Raw genomic sequence first — 22,235 nt, 5'->3', positions numbered from 1 at the left:
CCTCACAGACGCTCCCCATTCCCACACAAATAAACACCACGCCGCAACAATGACTTGTAGGCCCCATAGCTATCTGTTCATCTTTCTGTCCCACTTGTCTGTATAGCACCATCCACGACCGCAGGTAAAGATCGCCGGGACCGAGGGCGCCGGCACCGCGGGACCCGCCGGCCAGCTCATACCCACCGTTGCCGGCCGCTGATTAGGCAAGCTTCGCCCCGACGTTCGAACCAAACGGCCGTTAACCTCCGCTGCATGCCTCCACGGCTCCGCCCCTTTCACCAACGAGGCCGTCAAAACACAAATCAAACGGCCGTTAGGTCTTTCGTCACGGCCTCACGGGCCGGCCGCGGCCGCCTCCCCTCTCGCGCTGCCTATAAAAGCCGCCGCCTGGGACGGGCGGGATGATCACCTCCCCTCGGCGGCGTCTTCACAAACGCCGGCCCTTGCACGCTCGATCGATCGATTGATCGTCCTTCCCATCCCTCGCCTCCGCCCCCCGATTTTCGAGAGAGAGGTTCGCTTGATCCGAAGGCTTCGCGCGCGGGATCCTGAGGCGAGCCGAGGAGGAAGATGAGGGAGTGCATCTCGGTCCACATCGGGCAGGCCGGCATCCAGGTCGGCAACGCGTGCTGGGAGCTTTACTGCCTCGAGCACGGCATCCAGGTCCGGCCTCCTCCTCCTCCTCTCCTCCCGTCCATTATCTCGTCATCCTCGTCGTTTCATTTCTGATTTGTTCCCGATTTCGAGGAATTCTGCAATTTGGGCGTTAGAATTCTGATTGGGCTGAATTGGTTGGGGGTAGTCAGATCTATCGGTGCTATTAAGTAGTAACTGTATGATTCGAAATTTTCTGCGCGATTCAAACTGTGATCAGGCTTGATTTGGGTTCGTAGTGGGTTTTGTTGCCCACAATCCTTTTGCAGGGAATTAAGAAGTTACTCCTATCGATTTTTTTTTAAATTTTGTAGTTGTCGGTCACTAGCCGCGCATGGTCTCGTCAGATCGAGTAGTGTTAACAATTGTCAGACATTCTGTGTTCGGTTCGTAGTGATCAGTTTGTGTGTGGAACTGTGGATAGACTACGCTATTTCTGAAATTTCAGCTATCGTGGACTAGAAGTTGATTAGATTAGAAACACTAATATCCCTTATAAATTTGTGTGGATGAAGTTCAGATTCAGTCATGTTCGTTCCATTTCTTAGATCCGATTCGAAATTGGACTAGAGTGATGCTTTAATTTGTGTTGGCGCATAAATCTCTGTGCAACTGTTATATATGACTGTACACGGTTCTTTTTACCGTGAATGACTCGGACAGATTGGTATTAGGCTACTAGTCAGCACGCCTTACAAATCAAATGACTAATTAAATTGGTGCATTGCGTAATGTACAGTTGCTCTCGATATTGATGGAATGTTTAACCCGTGCAACCATGCTCCCTTTTGTCCTTTTATAATCTGTATGACTGTATTCCATTAAACAGCTTTCTGTTCTATGCAGCCTGATGGCCATATGCCCGGAGATAAGACTGTGGGACACTACGATGACGCCTTCACCACTTTCTTCAGCCAGACCGGCGCAGGGAAGTACGTGCCTCGTGCAATCTTCGTTGATCTTGAACCCACTGTGATCGATGAGGTGCGCACTGGCATGTACCGTCAGCTCTTCCACCCTGAGCAGCTCATCAGTGGCAAGGAGGATGCTGCCAACAACTTTGCCCGTGGCCACTACACGAGTAATCAACCATTTATAAACTTTTCTGTTCCGTGGAATTGGTTGATCTCACCATGTTTGATTGATTGCTGATGGTGTGCCATTTATGCTCTTGTTCCTGCAGTTGGCAAGGAGATTGTTGACCTGTGCCTTGACCGCATCCGCAAGCTTGCTGACAACTGCACTGGCCTTCAGGGCTTCCTGGTCTTCAATGCTGTTGGTGGTGGCACTGGTTCTGGCCTTGGTTCACTCCTCCTCGAGCGCCTGTCTGTGGACTATGGCAAGAAATCCAAACTGGGCTTCACTGTATACCCATCTCCCCAGGTGTCAACCTCTGTTGTTGAGCCCTACAACAGCGTGCTCTCCACCCACTCACTCTTGGAGCACACTGATGTCTCCATCCTGCTCGACAACGAGGCCATCTATGACATCTGCAGGCGCTCACTGGACATTGAGAGGCCCAACTACTCCAACCTGAATCGCCTAGTGTCTCAGGTACCATAATGAATTTTTTGGCAGCTGCAGATGCCCTCTGTTGTTTGTACAGCTTTGAAAGATTTGTTTTCCTGAACAAAATGCAATGCTGAATGATGCTAATTTGTGTTAAATTAAATTTTTTGGGTGTGCAGGTGATATCATCGCTGACTGCTTCCCTGAGGTTTGATGGTGCCCTCAATGTGGATGTGAACGAGTTCCAGACCAACCTGGTTCCTTACCCGAGGATCCACTTCATGCTGTCGTCGTATGCGCCGGTAATCTCGGCAGAGAAGGCCTACCACGAGCAGCTGTCGGTGGCGGAGATCACCAACAGCGCGTTCGAGCCGGCGAACATGATGGTCAAGTGCGACCCCCGGCACGGCAAGTACATGGCGTGCTGCCTTATGTACCGTGGTGACGTGGTGCCCAAAGACGTGAACGCAGCGGTGGCCACCATCAAGACGAAGCGCACGATCCAGTTCGTGGACTGGTGCCCGACGGGGTTCAAGTGCGGCATCAACTACCAGGCTCCGACGGTGGTGCCGGGCGGCGACCTCGCCAAGGTGCAGCGCGCCGTGTGCATGATCTCCAACTCCACCAGCGTCGCCGAGGTGTTCTCCCGCATCGACCACAAGTTCGACCTCATGTACGCCAAGCGCGCCTTCGTGCACTGGTACGTCGGCGAGGGCATGGAGGAGGGTGAGTTCTCTGAGGCCCGTGAGGACCTGGCCGCCCTAGAGAAGGACTACGAGGAGGTGGGCGCCGAGGGCGGGGGTGACGAGGATGAGGACGAGGAGTACTGATCTGCTTCCTGGAATCTGTTGTGTGCCGTCAATCGATGTGTGACATCTGTTGCGGTGTCGAAAAGACTTTTAAATTTGAGTCTTCGGTTGTTATGTTGGTGTTTGCTCCTCCGTAGTTTGTTGAACTTTTTCAGTACCAAGTCGTAATGGAATACTCCTGAGTATCTCGCTTAATAACTGTTTGGTTCACTCTACCTCTTCCTGCTAGTGTACATAATGTCCCGGGCTTCTGGTTGATTTCGTTGCATCTTTTTCTTCAACCCCTGTTAACCTTGGAGTGTGCAGAGTCTACTTGCTATTCCAATATTGGTCGGTCGTCAGTCCTCTAATCTGCTCTGTCCCCAAAAAGGGGAGGACAAAACGAAGGACAAATGCTTTCGTTGAGAGTCGAACTCAAGACCTCCCGCTTACTAAACGGGTGCTCTAACCAACTGAGCTACGAAAGCCTCTGTTCTGAGGTTTTGTTCTGCGCCAACAGGTACTTTATGAGGACGTTACTAAAGCCTTCCGCGAGCTGCCTATCACTCTCTGCCCTGTGCCGGCTCAAACGGATCAAGCATCGTGAGGCCGTGACGCTAATTCGGCTACCACTTGAACACCTCGTGACTTCTGCTGACCAATCATTGTGAGACCGTGACGCCGGCCGCCGGTTCCGAACGAAACAACAACATTTCATAGCCAGAGCTTGACCAAGTCATGCAGGGCTATGTCCAAAAGAAGAGACCGGCTGAGCTCCTGCCCTGTTCTTCGCGTCGCATCCATAGCGTAGCGGCAACTTTTTTTACCTGAAGTTACTCTGAGAAAACTGCCACGCTGCGCCTAAACGACAAACTTCATTCGCAACTTCACACGGCACGGCAGACTACAAACAACGAGAAAGGGACCAATCCTCGAGCTGACGTGGTAGTCACCCGAGGCACAGTAGCCAAGTGAGAACACAAAAGGTCCTCCAGGAAATTCATAGAGACCATACAAGTGTTCTGTTCAGTTGTTCAAAAATATGTGAGGACAGTTGAAATCAATTGTGACAAGAACATGCAGTGCACCTTCACCCTGGCACTTTGAATACAACAACAAGTCTGACGGTGTTGAGGTACAAAAACATGGTACCTGGTACCCAAGTTATAGTTGGCTTATTTATCAGCTAGCTCAGCAAAATAAGGAAATGGGGAACCAACAGTTTTATAGATCACAAGGGAAGAAAAATTCAGCGATAGAGGCTCTCAGATCTCAAGTTCTCAGCAATCTCGGTCTCCCAGCGGTCGCCATTCTCAAGCAGTTTCTCCTTGTCGTACAGCAGTTCCTGTATGTTGCATGACATGACTTTCCAGCAACAGGTTAAAATTGAGATAAAACCTACATTATGATCAAGTAGTTTACCTCGTGGGTCTCAGTAGCAAACTCAAAGTTAGGCCCCTCAACAATAGCATCAACTGGGCAAGCCTCTTGGCAGAAACCACAGTAAATGCATTTGGTCATGTCAATATCATACCTGCATGGAAAACAAATCATCAGAAGTTCAGAATAAAACTTCATTTGCACATCTCAAGCATCTAAATCATAGTTTCAGACAAGAAATCGCAGAAAAACATCCATTTGATTACCTTGTGGTTCGGCGACTGCCATCTTCACGTTCTTCAGCCTCAATTGTAATTGCCTGAGCTGGGCATATCTGGAAATTGTTTATGCCAAGTAAGAAAATGATATTTTCAATAATCAGACTTTTATGCATCAATAGCTACACCTTAATTTCTACGAGAACTGCCAATAATACGACCATATTAAGCCATACCTACTGCTTTACACTAGGAAACTTTAGAACAAGCTAAGCAGTTTTGAGTATAATAAAACCCAGAATTTCAATATACTAGATTACTCTGCCTCATCTATTGGACTTTGTTGCCAACTGATTTACAGTTTGACATTCTTTTCAATTCAAGAATGCTCAAGAGTTAATGCCAAACTGATTCCTATGAAACCGAAAAGTTCCACAATCAATCTTTCAAATTCCAATCTAGCCAAAAATCCCAGGGACTGGTAGCCGGATCCCATCCTAGTCATTAACCGGAAGTTTTCCATGCCAATAGTTTGCCTGGTATCCTTCCAGAAAAACAGGACAAACACTATTTCTCAGTTAGATTTCCTGTTCATCATGTGAACTCAAATCATCATAAACTTAAGACTTTATAAAGTATAACTTACAGCCTCACATAGTTTACAAGCAATGCATCGCTCTTCCCCAGATTCATAACGTCTAAGAGCGTGCTCTCCTCGGAAGCGGGGACTCAGAGGACCCTTCTCAAAGGGATAGTTAATCTGCAACGTAGTGAGATAGAAGAACAGTCAATGCAAGGAAGCAATTACAGTACAGATAACAGCATATACAAAATTTGTCACTTACAGTAACTTTCCTCTCGAAGAAGTACTTCAGCGTCAGACTCAAACCACGGACCATTTCAGTCAGAAACAATGTATTGATGCTCCTTTCAAACACTGAAGCAAGAAAGTGCAAAATTAGAACTGTCAGTACCGAGACAGCAAGGCAATACTCTTGTCTTATGCACAGGAAAACATCTTACTAACCAGCATTCCAATCTTTTGCGATCTCCTTCGCAAGCTGTTCTTTCTCCTCATCCTCTGTTAGAGAACAGTGGCACCAAACAGATTCGAATTAAGCATGCACACACAAAGTCAACATCAATGTTTTCTAGTCGTCCGAATAATCGCGATTAGTCGTGCCTATCGCTCCCTTGCTACCGATAAGGGCTAGCGACTAGGTCTGAGCGACTAGAAACCTAGTCATCCGGTTAGTCGTCAACTAATCATGATTGGTCGTCCGATTAGGCTTGAAAACGATCAGATTTGAGAACCTGATCATGGGCCTCGGCTAGTTGGTGGTGGGCTACTAGGCTGGCAATTAGGCCCATTAGGTTTTGAGTATATATCTCGCAGCTGCAGGTGCTGCCAAGCCACCTCACCCCAAAACGCCCGCCAGAACAAACGCGTGGACACGCCGCCTTCCGCCCGCCAAAATACACACCGCCACCTGCCCAAAGGCGTGTCTGCTGGCGCATCCAGCCACCCAGGAGCACGCTGCCGCCAAGGAAACGCCTAGGAGCTCCATGGCTCCCTGCTGCCCAGGAGCTCCATTCCCCCCCTCTGCCAGGAGATACCCTCTGCCCAGGAGCTCCCGCCAAAATTTGCGGTGTTGATGCTTGCCATTTACTATGTAATGTATAGTATACATATCATATCAGTCCTCGATGTACAGGATGACTATACAGATGACTAGGCTCGACTAATCGGCCTAATCGACGACTAATCTCGACTAATCACCTTATCGGTGCCATGGCGACTAGGTTCGATTAGACGACTGTAAAACATTGGTCAACATGGATATGAACATCTAAAAAGTTAAAGCTCACGCTCACATATAGCTTTGCACAATAACCCATCAACTTCTGACTGGTTAACCAAAGCAGCAAGACAAGCACTTCCTCTTTGAGCATTTCTTACTGATTAGAAATGACAACTTATTGATAATCCAAGACCTATCCCAAGCAGTTTCAAAGGGCACCACAACCAATTCAACAGACTGAGTGCACTAACTACTTACTCCAGGATGCCTAATTGCCAAGTAATCATCCTAAAACCAATCCAACACGAATCGAGGCTTCTGATTTGGGTATCTCTAACACTGCAAGCAGCCCAATACAAAGGGGGAAGAGTGCTGACCTTTGAACCTCTTGGGCGTCCCAGCGTTCATGTAGGTCCGGAGGTGCCCCTGCATCGCCGTCGCTGCCGGGCCGAGCTGCGCCTGCAACAACACCAGCACCACAGAATCAGACACGCACCAGAACGCCAGCATCCAGGAACGAAAAGCCTTGATCTGAGAATCCGCGAGCAGATTGCGGGGGATCTGGAAGCAGGCGCACGGGCGGATAGGGCTATGATTCGTACCGTCTGCTTCGCGCGGAGTGCCTGCGCTGCCTGCCGGGCTAGGAGTGCAGCCATGGTGGAGCGACCTCGACGGCGACGAGGCGGCGGAGGCGACGGGGTCGGATCGAAAGGGAGGGAGGTTCAGCTGCCGGGCTGCGGGTTAGTGGCTGCGGAGATGGCCGGGTGGAGGCGGAGGAGAGAGACGCGCTGCGGGGTGCTTGGCCTGGGCTGGCGTGGGCTGCGTCGGAGGAAACGGCGAATCGAGGCGGTTCCTTTCTACTGGGTCGATTTGGATCTCGTAGGCCGTCGGCCTGGTCAAGTCGGTTTGGGAGGCCCATTCCGGTCAACTTTGCTTGTAGTTTTCGGCAGCAAGTTTGGTTTTGCTTGTAGTTTTTTTGTCTGAAATTTCACATAAATATATTACCAGAGGTACTAATATAGTACGAAGAAAAGAAAGTAGAAAGGTTAAAATAGCTGTAGCTCCACGGGGAGAAGAGGGAAGGAGGACTGGAGGAGAGAGGAAAAAAAAGAGAGGTGGAGAAGAACAGGGAGATGAACCCTCACGCCTCATGGTGTGTCAATTTCCATCAGCCTGCTCGGCTGTGATCTATTTGCAAGTTTTTTTTTCATGGTGTCTAGTTTTCTCTGGTTGCTCCTTTAGTTCTTCCCAAAAAAAGAATGGCAAGAATATCGAGGCCACAAGTCTTTGTATGATTGTATCTGTGCAGTGTGCTTGAGATACCCGTCATTGCTTCCCCGGCAGCATGTTTGCGATTTATTTAGATTTCGTAGTAAGTGACGTCTGCCGAAAAGTGATTTGATAGGGTTCGTTTTAACTAAGGCAATCATTTTTTTCTTAGAGATGGATGCAACATTTTTTTCAGGCTATATTCGTACGTGTCTTGTTTTCCTTCCTATCCATCTTGTTTGAGGGGATAAAGTGATTTATATTGAATGAACGCAAAATAAACAGATTACCCCACACCATGTCGAGGCCTCTTTTGAAAATAAAAAAAGAGTGCTGGGAATAGTCTCATCTACTTGTGCTGAGTGAAGTATCACGACTTATAAATGTGAGGGTGTAGCCACCCATGTGGATCGATCAAGTGGAAAATTATAGGCATACAATTTGACGATGGATGAATGCCTAGAGGTACGAATACATATATTTTTTAAAAAAATTTGGACTCAGTGCCAGCTATATCATATAAGATATATATAGGCATCATAGATATCCAATTTTCATATCCGGATTCGAATACGGTATCTGACGCTGAATATCTGAATTTGGATACGGACGGATATAATTAAACTAAGAGAACACGGATATAGATGAATAATATTTATACATTTAGATCTTGTATCTATACTTATAGTAGGGTGTGTCACACACAAAAAAAGATAACGTGAAAAAACTGAGATGGGCATACTAATAGTTCAGTCTATAGGCTCTCGCACCCTCTATACTCAGCTCTTTCGCTGTTTCGCATATTATCCATGTAAATAGGTTTTGTCTCCTTGCCGTTGCCTTTCTTCTTTTACGTGGGTTGAACTTTTTTCGATTACAAGGATGACACGCACATCCACACGCTACCACAAACGCACAATACAATCCTACACCCCACAGGTCTACTACTTATCACGTGCTTATAAATAATTCACTGAAAGCACTCAAGTTTATATCAGTTGCGGACAGAAAAATTTGGATCCAAGCCTCGCAACTCGCTATCACATCACATCAAGAGGAGTCCCCGCGCCGGGTTGAAACCTGCGACCTTGCATTACTAACCTTTAAGCTGCGAGATTATAAGCACAAAATATTGGACTAGACCAGCTTTCCAGCAAGAATTCTGCCTGACAAAGGATGCGGCACTACACAATGGTTGTGGTTGAAACACTTAACAAAACAGAATTCACAACGTGTACTTGAGACATGATCGGCATTGCTTTCCTTTGCTTCTGCTTAAAACTTGTTATGTACAAAAATATACAGATAAATGCATTGCTCTATGTGAAACTATAGTTACTATACATAACCCACAATACTCAGATATAACATGTCCAATGAGTGAATCTTTCGCTCTATAAATACGGCAACTACACATGTTAATCCATGCCCACAGCTAAAATCACCCTCCTATCCTGCTGCGGTTCAATTACAACGGGGAGCTTTGAGCTAGGGACTGCTCCTACAGCTCAAGCACATCGAACTCATGGGGCATGTAATCTTCGCTCGGGCGATAGTACTTGTTGGGGGAATACAAACCGAAGTTTGTAACCTGGCTGCTGTACAGGCACGCAAACCTCTCGACCTGTGGAAACAAGAAAAAATAAAACCTCGTGTCAACTAAACATTGCTGCACATAACATTTTTTCAGTGTTATAAATGTCAAATGTCGTTCACCGTCATGCACCTGATGAGCAAATCGAGAATTTTGGTACCCAGTCTTCATGAGCTGTCCCCACACCTTATGAAACTGAAATCGAATAGAGTACACAAAGTGTTTGGCACATACTCAACAATAATGTAACTTAGCACATTACCTTCTGATGATGTTGCCTTTGAGCCTCTTGATGAAGGCGGCGAGCATGCTCTCGCTGTTGCTGCAATTAAAGAATGAAAGGAAATGGTATCATGAAAAAAATAACTGTTACCCATAAATGTTTACAGGAGTTGACACTGACATATGAAATCTACCATGTTTTGCACAAGTCCTACTCCAAAAGTTGAATATTATCTTCAACCAGCAGCCTGCCAGGATGTTGGTCCTTAAAAATCCTAGGGCACAACTTATTATCCTAGTATACCTAGTCTAAACAAGATATGCCTAAATTTGATCATCATAGTTAGAACGCCCCACCTAGCCAACCCGACCATAAAACCCAGGTGTTATAATGGGAGGGGTCGGGGCCTTTATCCTTGGTCCAACATTCCCCCTATAGCGTGCGAGCCCGGCGTAGCCCGCAGCAGGTCTCAGCACACGAGAGACGCAGGGGAAATCGTGCAGTGGAAATGCGTGGCCGGGAGGGATCGAACCTAGGACCTCGGCTCTGGTACCAAGTTAGAACGCCCCACCTAGCCAACCCGACCATAAAACCCAGGTGTTATAGTGGGAGGGGTGGGGGCCTTTATCCTTGGTCCAACAATCATCCTTTACTCTCTTTTTTCACTTGCGAGAGTGATAATATTTCATTCAAAAAAATAATTTCTCATGTAGCTACCAATCGACAATGAAGTAAATCAAAATAAGGACCAACCAGCAGATTGACATGTTCAGAGAACAACTTTTCCTTCTGATTTTCTGTGAGATCATCAAATCTGGGCAAAAAGGAGAGGTTAGATGTAGCAAATGTACGAGGAAACTACAGACCATCAAGAAAAAGAAAGACAACATTTACTTATATGCAGCATGGCAAATAATAGTAGAGGGAACATAAACCCAAAGCTTAGGGACGTATTTGATCATCATAACTTTCTTGTGGACATATTGCAGGTATTTTACAGACTCGTCGAAAGAGGGAAAAAACAAATGCAGCTAAGAAAATTTATTAGTATAGTCTCCTGGAAATATCCATAAAAAGATTCAAGGTTAATCTGCTGCAGAAGTACAAATACAGTAGGAAGATTCAAGTTCATTCATGAAAGCTAAAGCAATAGTCTAGGGAGTAACTGCAAATATATTCAAATGCAAAACAGCTAAAGCAAGTTTAAACTAAAAGACTTTCTCAACTTACTTAAGAGACCATTCAAGATGATGGATTCTGTCTTCAATTGAATCACGCTCCATTCTAAGATGTCTAAGCTCCTGAAATGGATACCACATACACGCAAGCTGGTGACACATATAGACTGTATACATAAACTTAACACTATCCTAGGATGTCTAAATTCGTGAGAATAATAGTAAATAATGAAAGCAATATGAACAAGTTGCTGACACTTTTTTGGTCATGTTTAACATGAAATTCTGAGTAGGATCATGCAAATGTTGGTCTCAAGCTGAGTTGGCAAAATTCAAATATACTGACAAGCTGCTTCTGAATGTCATAGCCTGTGCCCAGTTGATATCTCATGTTAGGAATCAATTTTTTTACAAGCAACTGAGCTACTCATACCTTCCGAATCGACTTTGATTCTGAAAGAAGCTTCACCTCATGCTCCAGTTCTGGAATCACCAGCATAGTCCGCCAGCCTTTCAAAGATCAACAACACGTACAGAAGCATTTACGAAATGAATGAAATATAGTGGACAACTGCAATAATGAAAGGGAAGTGTCCCATAGGAAAAGTGTCACACACAAATTCCACATTGGGGACAGTGGCACACACACAAATTCCAGGCACACAATGAACTTGTGTGTGTGGCACTTGGATTTGTGTGTGCATGTGCGTGTGTGCTCGCACGGGTGTGTGGCATTTGAATTTGTGTGTGCCCCACAGGAAAGTGTCACACAAATTCCAATGAGCAGTGGCGCACGCGCGCGCGCACACAAATTCTAGAAGGAAAAGATATATGACTGTCATATAGTTATTTAAATTGATCGAGCATGCAAGTATACTTCGTCTACACATAGTTAACTAGTGAGCAGCATCAAAACTCGTCTGCACAATTAAGACTACCATATTTAATAATCAAATATATATCAAATTCCAGTGCAATTATAAGGTAGATGATAAAAAAGCATACCCAGAACTTTCTTGCTGCGCAGAATATCTCCATATATGTGATCACCAACATAGAGGATCTAAAAAATTGTACGGCACATTATTCTATTTGATTCAACAATTAATATCACATTCAGTGTCAGTGAATCTCTGGGCAACTGAAGTATGTGCTAAACACTATTTTAAATAACAGAATAAGTGTACCCATACCTGTGAACTAGAAGCAACAGAAAGTAATCTGTGAAGATGACCAACATTGCCTCCCTGGAAAAGTTACAGCAGTAAATAGATATTACTTATTCACTTGCTAGATCTAAGATATACAGCGCAAATAATGATACAAAATAAAAAGGGAACATAATAATATTGATTCTGTAAGTGGCCAGGTATCATTTTCACTGTTACAAGTTGGGCAGAAATTCATTTGACCATTGTCCACACCTGAGAAGTCGCTACAACAATGGTAAAAAATTGCCAAAAGGATTAAGTACCTGGTAAACTTTGTGAACTGGCGTTGCATGCTGATGACTTGATCTTGGGCTTCCAATCTTCACAACAGGAGATATATATATATATATATATATATATAAGGAATTGAAAAACAATTACCATAGAGATGGAATAGACTTGATAAATTTACTAGCCTGAATATCAGCATTTAGAAGTTTTCCGGAATCAGGCTCAACTTCAAAGAGGCCCGCACGGTTATCATCGTGGAAGAAACTTGGCTTCGAACTGAAAGTTCAACAAGGACTGGCTGAGTTGAGGAAGCTGATCCTTTCGCTAAATAAATAGTAGCAACAAAAGAGTGAGGGAAACAGGGAACAAAAGACAAACCTGCCAGTTATTACAATATCAAAATATTGAAGCCACTTGTGGTTGAGACCAGATCCTGCATCTGAAGTGTATGGTCCACAAAGGTAATTCATGACAACATCGGTGTAGTCCCACAAACTGCATGAACAAGTGCATGTCTAGATAGTAAATAGATTGTAAGAAGAAGCTCGATACTGTAGAATCACATGGGTTCAGTTTAAGAGAAACTAAGACACAAGTCTCAAGAAGCCTAATAAAATCATAAAGGGGCCATATACCTATTTGTCACCAAGAATGTTGAGCGTCCAGATTTCTTTATCATTTCAAGCATTGGTACAATTGCCAAGTCCTCATTGATGTACCTGTAATGTTCAAATTACACGAATTAGCAGGGTTATCTAGAACATAATTATAAGTATTGCGGAAAGAATGGATGCCAAATTGCCAATTGGCATGTGGATCAAAATAAAAAATTAAGGCAGCCCTATAGCAAAAAAAAAAGTATGGTGACTGGTATTAAATACTTAACTACAAAATAGGAAAATGAGTTACCTGCCAGGGTCCTTCGCAACCATCCGCTTTAATGTTCCATCACGATGACACAAGTCAACCGCAGACCTCACATCTTTATACATAAGCGGATAGCTGTACCAACACAGTATTGCAAGCTCAAAAACAAAGCCTCAATTTATACAAACTCAAGCATAAGGCTGCAAGGGGAATGAAAAGGCGAGAAAAATAATATTGGTTCATGCACAGAGCTCTTTCAAAGCTTCTTTGAAGTTATTGTGTTTCAAGATATGAGTTAACTCCAGACAGAACAATGAAAGAAAACTCTAAAAGAGCAACAAGTAAACAGCATGTTTTTTTCCTTGTCATAAAAGGCTCTACTGTCCTGTTAATTAAAGTTAAAAGGTATGTCCTCTCTGTTACATGCTTATGGTGTTGTTATATAATGGTGGAAGACATTGATCATGCGGATCATGCGCCACAGGCCTGATTTTGTTGTCCTCATGAGAACAAAACTAGAAAAGACTGCCATAATAATGTTAGGGCACATCAGAAGGTAGGAGGTAACTTAATACTTCGAAATATTACCACCAGAACTCCCAAAAAAATCCTGGAATTTTATTGAACAATTAGGTCATGGACGCTTTTAAAGTCTGGTGGGGTCTGTATGCTGTGGATCGCCAAAAAGAAATTAGTTCCCATAAGAACCTAACCTAAAGTACCACGACTAGAGTAAAGAAATGAGGGATGGTATGTCATGGTTACAGAAAGTTCATTGACAAGGCATGACATGTCCAAATCTGGCTGAGATTGGATGTCTGATTTGACAAAGAATTGACATGGGAGTCTAAATAACACTGAATTAAATCAATACACGCATGGCCCAGCACTCAATCAACTTGGATCCCAGTGCATTAGTAAACTAGTAAATGTAACACGTGATACAAAAAAAAAGGCTGACATAAAATGAACAAAGGAAAAGTGTAATCGGATTGCTTAGGGGATTAAAGATAGTATACATAACTTTATGGAAGAAATGCAATGAAAGAAATTTGGACTATTGTGAATACACAGCTGCGTAATGTTGGCTAAGTATTGTTTAATTCCCAAAAAGAAGAATAGAAAACAATCAAGAGTGGACACTGGATATGCTCTTCAAAAGGCAAAATAAAATTACTCTAATCATTTGGCTCCATCAACTCTTATTTAAATGAAGTCCTAAAATTGTAAGTCCCTTCAGTATGGTAAGCATGTAAGATGTAAATACTAAATAACCATACTCTGTGCCTGCAGGTACTTTTCCAGGATTACTGTCCATGAAATCAACAAGCTGAGCAAATAGATAAGCTTCACCCAATGAGAAAAGCGTATCTATAAGGGCATAATCAGGTTCATCAAATGAGTCTCTTATCAATGTACTCCCATAAGCAGCAACTTTTTCTTCTTTCGACAATTCCCTAAAACCATGGTATGCAACTTTTACATACTTGTGTCGGTCCATCTGATAATCACCACCCAAATAGTTAAAAAGAGTTAATTTCAATGAAAAGGTACATGTACAGTATTGAAAGCCCAGCATAGAAATGCAATGAAACAATTAGATCAAAACAAACTGAGAAACAGCAGCAAATATCTCTTTTAAATCTTACAACACAGATCAAATAAAAATTTATGATAGAGGCCTAGCCCTGTTTTTGTTGTTCCCTCTAACCAGTTGAAATTTACACACTGACATCTAACACTTGCTACTTCCATAATGATGACAATGCTCATTGAACAATTAATGCTAATATTGATGAACTGAAGATGCTAGCTCAAAAATGGTGATTATGGTTCAAACTATATTATATATGTGAATATGTGGTAATAAGAATAAGTAGAATTTTCAACAAAAAATGCATTTATTAGTTTGACAGGACACCTTTTGATTCTAAATCATACGACCACCAACAGCAGGTTCCAAAGATTAATATCAAAATGTTGACGTATGTTTATTTTAAAAATATGTGGCTGGGCCCTTCATTGATACAACAACAAAGCCTTTAGTCCCAAGCAGGTTGGGCCCTTCGTTAATAATAAGATAAAATGAGTTATGGTTTAGATAAATAAGACACAAAGCTTCCAGCAACTTGTTCTAAAAAGGGTGGCAATTTAAGCAATTAATTTATAACTGACCTTCAAAATATTTCCTCTCTTCTTATCAAGAACTAATCCTCTGACCATGTATTTCCAATCAAACTCCCAAGTCAACAGCTGCATGATGAAAGAATAGTAAAACCAAATTCTGAACCAAAACAAGCACAACAAGCAATATGCTTTCATAAAATTTTAATATGTAATGATGAATTCTGAAATCAAGGAAAATGTATTTCACAAAAAATACTTCTGCTTAATAAGTGGATAACAAGTTCTATGCTCGGATGTTTTTGCTACTTTAACAACACAACAGCCATTGAATCCTGCTAAGACAAATAGCAACGGCAAGAAGCTGAAGTGCAGCACCAACATTATGCAGCCATAATTCCATAAAAGCAAACACAGGTATAGAATATACTAATTCATCTTTGCTTTCAAAATAACAAGAAGCTGAAGTGCTTCCTTGAGACTAGTATAGAAATGCTGTTACAAACTATCAGAATATCTCTGTAATTAATTAAATGCAACTCTCAGTAACTAGTTAAAGTCAATAGTCTGGCCTGTAAAAGCATTAGTGAAGTCTGGAGACAAACTATAAAATGATGCATAAGAGCCACGCTAACTTCTGTGACATCTGAATGGTACAGTCTTAGACACAGCAGAAAACAGTTAAAACAACTATTTGGAATCTGGAACAGACAGAACAGGGGCCTATGTGCCAACCTCTCTTTAGTGCACGCATTGAAAGGGCCAGTGCAATTTTATCATAAATTCAGAAGCAACAAAGGCACAAAGCTAGTACGAAAGCAATCAATCTGGTTACTTTGTCTTCATGTATCAAGCAAATTCGTGTTTCTTACTGTAACTAACCTCTTCAGGGTAGTGCAGATCCTTCACAAGCTTCTCAATTGTACCATAGTAAGCAAGGGACTCGAAGGTCTCAGGCTTGTACTGTGCAAGAGTGTAGTCCATATCAAATCCCACTGCTGTGATGTTCCTCATGTTGAGTGACCTGTTGCAGAATATCTCCTTCCCGGTAGAAATGCTTCTCGGTTCTGCCGAAGGTGTTGACCATACTGCCCCAGTGGAGGCTGTCTCCACTGCACCGCTGTCCATCCTTATAGCACTACAACCTGATATATAGGAGATCTATAGATCAGTATTCTAAGAGCGTACAAGCTAAACTGAAAAATGCTACCGTACTTTATGATCAGTGGAACAGCTCGTTGTTACGACTGGGAATTATGTCAGAGTTGATGAATGCATTTTGATGATCAACGTGACAGCGTATTAAAAGGGCATATAGGCAAAGTTGTAGAGGTATCACGAGTAAACCGAATTGCCGCATCTCACAGGAACAATGCACACTAACTCTTAAAAAGCTGGATCAGAAAACGAAGATGCAAAATGCAGGATCATCAAATTCCAACAAAATCCACAATCTCCACATGCCCATCACCGACTCGACAGACGGAAGACGGCTGCGATCAACCTCAATGAAATCCATCAAAGCGGTAAATTACTTTCAAAAAAGGAGTGGAGCCACGAAATTTCATGGAAACAACTATCAAAATCTGAGTGATATCGAAAATACACGAAATAAGACCATCTCGCATCACGGGAACAGATAACCCGCTGAGATCGCAGAGGCGCCGCTCGTCCGCACAAAACACCACGAGAAAACAGCAAAATTCAGACCCCGCTTAGAAATCCTCACGAATGCAGGGAATCGCGCACGCACCTCTGGACCCGGAGACCGATGCGGGGGCGGCGGGCGAGCACGACGACGAGGCGGACGCGAAGAAGAGGAGCAAGGGAGGTGAGAGGGGTGCGAGGTGGAGCGCGGCGGCGAGGGGCCTCCTGGAGAAGAGCATTATCGCTGGCTCTCAGCCCGCGCCCCTTAAATAGGCGGGGGCAGCGCCGGATGCGACGAGACGGACGGGACGACGGAAGCGTGACCGCTGTCGTGCTGGGGAAGGGAATAAATGCGGCGCTGGTGGGGGGAGGGTGAGAGGAGGAGGGATCCCCGATGTAGGCGGGCGCTGCTGGCGCGCGTGAGGAGGGCGAGCAGCGCCGCGGGGCGGCGGCGTCTCATCTCATCGCGCCGGGCATTGGCCGGCGGGCGGGCGGGCGGGGCAAGTGGCGCGGGGATCGTGTGCTGATTCGGATGCGGATGCCGCGGAGCTCGCGTGCGTTGGAAGCAGCAGCGGCAGCGGGCGCGGGCGGGCGGGCGGACGCGGGGATGGGGGTGGGCTGATGGTGGAGGAACTGCTGGGTGTGGATGGGTTTGAGTTGGGGGCTGTGCTGCTGACGTTGCCCCGACGGTAACGGATGGCGTGGCCGGCCGCCCTTCCGAGGCTTTTGCTCCGGCCACACGCGCACGGCGCAGATGAGATGAGCGCACGAGGGCATGGTGTCATGGATGGACCCGCGGAAACAGGGCAGAACGGAGGAGCCTTGCTAAGTTTTTGTAGCATGTGAATTGTTCACAGGCTGAAACTTTTCAAATATAGCAAACAATAGTAGAGTTATGGCAGAGAGTTCATTAGTGATGGTGAAAAACACGGCTCTACGACATTTGCAACCACAAATTATGAAGAGTTGAAGTTGTGAAACATGCAATAGGGGTGTAGTTGACCATAAGGGGTGAAAAGGTTTGGAAGTGCGGTGGAGGGTGCCAATAATGAGGAAGAAGAAAGAGGCCATGCATGCAAATTCGAGGAAGAAGTAAGTGTATGATGTAAATCTCTGAACTTTTTTATCAGTTTTAATTTTGCCGCCATCCTACCTCCAGCACGTGGAAGCTCCTAAATTTTTTGTTGACCGTTAGCGGTATTGGTGGGTTTATAGATCGTTATAAACCAGTGCGTTGACGGTAAGAAAAGGCCAAAAATAATTATTGCTGCTCCAACACATAGCCAATCTGCATATATCCTTTTTTATCAATGTGCATTAAGGTATTGTGTTGTTTATTGCTGGTTATTAGTGTGCTTCGTGGTACCATTTAAGACCGGTTAGTTGACAACAAATTGAGGAGTAATGATGGTAAAAAAAGGAAATTATGCTGAAGCGATGCGTGATGGAAATCATGATATGAGCATAAAAAAATTCATGAAAAAATTTGACAAAGACTTTTGAATTACGTATGTTTGCAAACTAGATGGCTAGAGGCACTCTGAAAATACCATTACAAAGATTAATTAATATTCAGTTTTAGACTTGGAAGACTGAGAACAAACAATCCTCCCTCCAGAAATGAAAGATTGACATTCAGAAAAAGTAGCAAAAAAACTGTAATGCTTGCCTGAAACAGTAGTTTTTAATGACCAGAGCTAGTACTTTCTTGCTATCACAGAGGACTTGCCGAGCAAAAAGGGAGAAAAAGGTAGGTTCAGGATCCGAAACTTTATATTATGTTTTTTAAAAAAATGCGCACTTCACGATTTCGCGTAGCCATTTGGTGGGTGGGTAGCAAAGCTACCTGCTCCCCTGCGGATAACGCGCGATAAATACGAAACACGTCTTGACCGTGGATCTATCATCCCGTGCAATCCCCTGGGCCATGGATTCCACGCTGGCAAAAGGCGACCGCTCCGGATCGGGAACTACTGGAGCAGCAGAGCCAACGATCTTTGGTTGGCATGGATCGCCTTTGGAGTTTGGGAGCCTTTCTTCTGTCCTCCTCTCTTCTCCCTCCTTTTCTGTGGCCGCCACCAAGTGTCCAAGTGTGCACGGCTTCGCCTACCAGTGTACCACACACCCGGTCCGGTAGTAGCCAAGAGTAGCAAGTGATAACGCGGCGGTCAGTTAGGCTACCGAATGATCTGTAAAGCGATGTCTTTTTCATTTATAAGACGCGATGAGCTGACAAGCTTTGCTATGTATGTATGTAGCATGTCATCATTCCGTAGAGGTTTTGTCAAGAAGCTTCACGCTCTTTTCAGCACTTGTGACGCAAGCTTGGCCGCTGCTAGCTGCTATACTTACTTGTAATGCGAGAATAGCAACGAGAGGCAATAACAACGGGTCGGCCGGGGAAGCAAAAGGCGGAGCCTAGTGCTCCTGATCAGATCTGATCCAGAGCCTGCTAGCTGTTGGGCGCTTTTGTTTATGCTGAGATCGATGGTGACGGTAGGGTTAGTATTAGACTAATCTGGCTGGAAGTTGTCGAGCTCGAATCTGGTTCGTGGTTAAAAGCACCACGACAACACCAACACCAGGTGAGGATGTCAATTATTGTAAGTGGTTTTTGCATTGCCATGCGTGATCGTCAGCGCAAAAGGAGAAAGAAATGCGATTCCTCTTCAAACAGGAGAGCCCAGCAGCTGATGTGGTGTGCCTACGCGCCCGGAAGAAAATGATGCTGCAAGTGCAAAGAGCGACATGGGAAGGGAATATGATCTCCGCGGTGCGATCCACGCGTGCTGGGTATCCCAGTGGTGCACTTGACCGCATCGGTGGAAGAAGCAATGCGATTCCGCTTCTGAACTACATGCTTTGCTTGTTACGCGGTCAGTGCCCGTATAGGGCATCGTACAAGTTTTGCACCTATCATCATTCTCCTCCTCCCTTTGCCGCCTTACCAACTGGGCTGGAGTGCCGTGGTGGCGAGTTGCATCTCGCATCTACGGGCACTGGACTCTGTTCCGAGTCCAGCGCGGAGGGTCACCATTGCGGAGGCATGGGACGGCGTCAGTTTGAAGTTCACCTTCAAACGAACATTCTCTGCCAGAGTCATGGACCTTTGGTGTGAACTGTGTCATATTGCAGAATCGATCTCCTTCACTGATGAGGAGGATGCAATTATCTGGAGCTTTAGCTCCAATGGCAAATACTCAGTTCAAACTTTATATGTACTAGTGAGCTTTAATGGAGTGAAACATGGTCACTGCCCGGCTGCGTGGCTTGGCGGTAGTGTCCGAGTTGCCTGTTAATCAGGAGGTTCCAAACCTTTCTATGCACTCTGTAAACAGCGGGCGTGCTTATAATACGCTTAGTGTCTAAGGCTGAGTCCAGTGGCGGGGGGAGATATCGTCCCGCCACGTCAGTTCTCACCCTCACTCTCACCCCACTCTCACCCCATCCCTCCAATGCACATGCTATAATGCCAGCTCTCACTTCTCTTTTCTCCACGTCAGATTTTCTTTTCCAAATTTAATTATTTCAAACTCCACGTGGACCAATAGAAACGCGCCACATCACTCCCGCCCCACCACTCTCGCCCGACGCCAGCGCACCGCCTCGCTACTGCCCGCCTATCGCCTGCCAACGCGGGCGAGAGCGGAGCGATAGCGCCCGCTCTCGCCCGGGGGTAGTGCTACCGCCTTCTCTCGCCCTCTCGCCTGGGCTGGGGCGACAGGGGGCGGTATCGGCCCCATTGTCACCAGCCTAAAACTGCTGTAAAAGACTGCGACGTTTGTTTCCTCTGGAAGTAAACGGGGACGGTCTCTCTAAAAAAAAAAACGGGACGCAGCGTGTGGCTTGGACAGACGGAAGTCTGGAGGCCCACATGCACGGAGGAGTATCCCCTTCACAATGAGGAGCCCAATGCGCGCCATCCACTCGCTCGCCGCGCCACAGGGGCCGCCGCCGGCGAGGCCACCTGTCCGCCGCGGTACGGCGGCGGCCTCTCCCCTCCGGGGTTCCTCGCCGCCGCCGGCACCTGCGTCCCTGAGCCTCGCCTCCCGCCGCGCCGCGCTCCTCGCCCTCGTCCTGGCCGCGGCGCCGGCGCGCCCTGACGCCGCCGCCGCCTTCTCCCTCGGCATCCGTACGACCGCGTCCCTCCCGTCGCCTGCCTCCTTTTCTCCGCAATGCAGTGGCCGGACCTCTCACTCTCTTCCCCTCTCCTTTTCCTGTTGGCGCTGTGCAGCTGGGCCGAAGGAGCTGTTGCGGGAGCAGAAGAAGAAGTCGGCGTCCTTCCTCCTCGCGCCCATCGCCGCCTCCCGCGACACGCTCCTCAAAGCTCAAGCGCTCCTTGGTAATCCCGTTTTCCCGGGTATCCATCACTTCGCTTAGTTTGGTCAGGTAGGGTATTTCCATAAGATTCTTAGCAACCATGCAATGCAGCTTCCCCAAATGCGTCTGCTGGGGACGCCGAGGAGGTGAGGGGGCGGATCAGTGCGGCGGGGAGGGATTGCGTGCCGCGGGAGAGGAACTCGATCGTCTCTTTCCAGTCGAAGACTGGCGTTGAGGTACGGCCGGGGGTGGTTGGGGGGGGGGTGCCTAATTGCCTTGACCAGGGGTGGCCTGCTGTTTGTACTCCAGGCGTGTGATTGAATTCCCCCTGTAGGTCTGCACATTCAGTTTGATACTGAAGAATGCCGCATCGTTGCTGACCAAAAAGGATCCTCTCAAGGTTGAAGCTGATACTAGGCTTGTGGAGCTCATACAGTATGTTTTTCGCTAGCTAGCGTTAAGTGAAGCTCACCAAATGTGTGTATTATTTTGAGCAAACTCAAGGTTCATTGGTCTTCTGCAGGTCATTCTCTGACCTGGGAACACTGGTGGAGAGCAGTAATTTTGAGCTCATCGGTGACAAGTGCGTAACATGGACACATTGCTTATCTTTTTTTATTCCAACCCCAGATTTGTTATCGTGCATGGACTCTTGCTAGTACATGGAAGTAACTTGATATTTCATATGTCAATAGGATGTGTGTGTATTTTATGTAATGCCGTTATCCTTTTGCAATGTTCTGTTATGGATTGGTTCGAAGTTTTTTGTAGCTAATAAATGCTGGCATCTATCATTTTCAATATCCCGCAGAGAGAAGATGAAGGATGGCTTGCTGAGCACTATCTCTGCCCTTGACAAGTTTGAACAGAGTGTTAAAGACTGTTTAGGTGTTTAGAACTGGTTTTTCCTGAGTCCCATCAATTTTCTCAAGGCTGTAAAATGACTTATTGTTTTCGTTTTCCTTATATTCTTGTGGTATATCATATATGGCAAGGTTTCATTTGCTTTTTGCTCATCAGGGCCTTTTGTTGTAGAACACATTGTGTATTTGATATGTATGTTACTTATGGTAATTGCCTGCACGATTTCTACCTTATGCCTCTAGTTTCTCTAAAAATATCCTACTATTCACTTAAACTACATGGAACTAAAGCGCATTATGTTTCTTCTGTTTGGATATTTATGCTCCATAATTTAAGTGTCTGCTTATATATAG

The 22,235-nt window shown here is 45.4% G+C and overlaps 4 protein-coding genes and 1 non-coding gene across 5 annotated transcripts; 2 read left to right on the top strand and 3 right to left on the bottom strand.

Moving 5' to 3' along the window:
* The first annotated feature begins 401 nt into the window (after positions 1-401).
* On the top strand, positions 402-3,192 carry LOC112875338 (tubulin alpha-3 chain). Its single transcript, XM_025939158.1, has 4 exons — positions 402-666; positions 1,504-1,738; positions 1,841-2,211; positions 2,346-3,192. Exons 1-4 carry the CDS (start codon positions 574-576, stop codon positions 2,994-2,996), a joined length of 1,350 nt encoding a protein of 449 aa, XP_025794943.1. The 5' UTR covers positions 402-573; the 3' UTR covers positions 2,997-3,192.
* A 176-nt stretch (positions 3,193-3,368) lies between these two features.
* Positions 3,369-3,442, bottom strand: TRNAT-AGU. The gene has a single exon. It is a non-coding gene; the product is annotated as a tRNA-Thr (tRNA).
* Positions 3,443-3,953: 511 nt separating this feature from the next.
* On the bottom strand, positions 3,954-7,166 carry LOC112878323 (NADH-ubiquinone oxidoreductase subunit 8). Its single transcript, XM_025942772.1, has 8 exons — positions 6,957-7,166; positions 6,732-6,813; positions 5,580-5,633; positions 5,398-5,489; positions 5,199-5,312; positions 4,601-4,668; positions 4,377-4,488; positions 3,954-4,299 (listed from the first exon to the last, which is right to left on the bottom strand). The coding sequence occupies exons 1-8, from the start codon at positions 7,008-7,010 to the stop codon at positions 4,204-4,206; spliced, it is 672 nt and encodes a 223-aa protein (XP_025798557.1). The 5' UTR covers positions 7,011-7,166; the 3' UTR covers positions 3,954-4,203.
* Positions 7,167-8,861: 1,695 nt separating this feature from the next.
* LOC112874850 (5'-nucleotidase domain-containing protein 4) lies at positions 8,862-17,307 on the bottom strand. The gene is made up of 17 exons (XM_025938410.1): positions 16,805-17,307; positions 15,934-16,196; positions 15,103-15,180; positions 14,208-14,428; positions 12,970-13,062; positions 12,696-12,779; positions 12,439-12,555; positions 12,246-12,336; positions 12,093-12,149; positions 11,812-11,865; positions 11,624-11,681; positions 11,052-11,128; positions 10,671-10,741; positions 10,194-10,254; positions 9,480-9,539; positions 9,350-9,412; positions 8,862-9,247 (listed from the first exon to the last, which is right to left on the bottom strand). The coding sequence occupies exons 1-17, from the start codon at positions 16,935-16,937 to the stop codon at positions 9,125-9,127; spliced, it is 1,704 nt and encodes a 567-aa protein (XP_025794195.1). The 5' UTR covers positions 16,938-17,307; the 3' UTR covers positions 8,862-9,124.
* Positions 17,308-20,564: 3,257 nt separating this feature from the next.
* Positions 20,565-22,115, top strand: LOC112877108. The gene is made up of 6 exons (XM_025941315.1): positions 20,565-20,830; positions 20,933-21,040; positions 21,130-21,254; positions 21,353-21,453; positions 21,542-21,601; positions 21,830-22,115. The coding sequence occupies exons 1-6, from the start codon at positions 20,599-20,601 to the stop codon at positions 21,912-21,914; spliced, it is 711 nt and encodes a 236-aa protein (XP_025797100.1). The 5' UTR covers positions 20,565-20,598; the 3' UTR covers positions 21,915-22,115.
* Positions 22,116-22,235: the final 120 nt, after the last annotated feature.

This window comes from Panicum hallii, chromosome 9, assembly GCF_002211085.1.
Source record: "Panicum hallii strain FIL2 chromosome 9, PHallii_v3.1, whole genome shotgun sequence".
Taxonomy (NCBI): Eukaryota; Viridiplantae; Streptophyta; class Magnoliopsida; order Poales; family Poaceae; genus Panicum; species Panicum hallii.
Note: the sequence above shows the minus strand (reverse complement) of the source record. Positions and strands in the feature narration are given on the sequence as shown.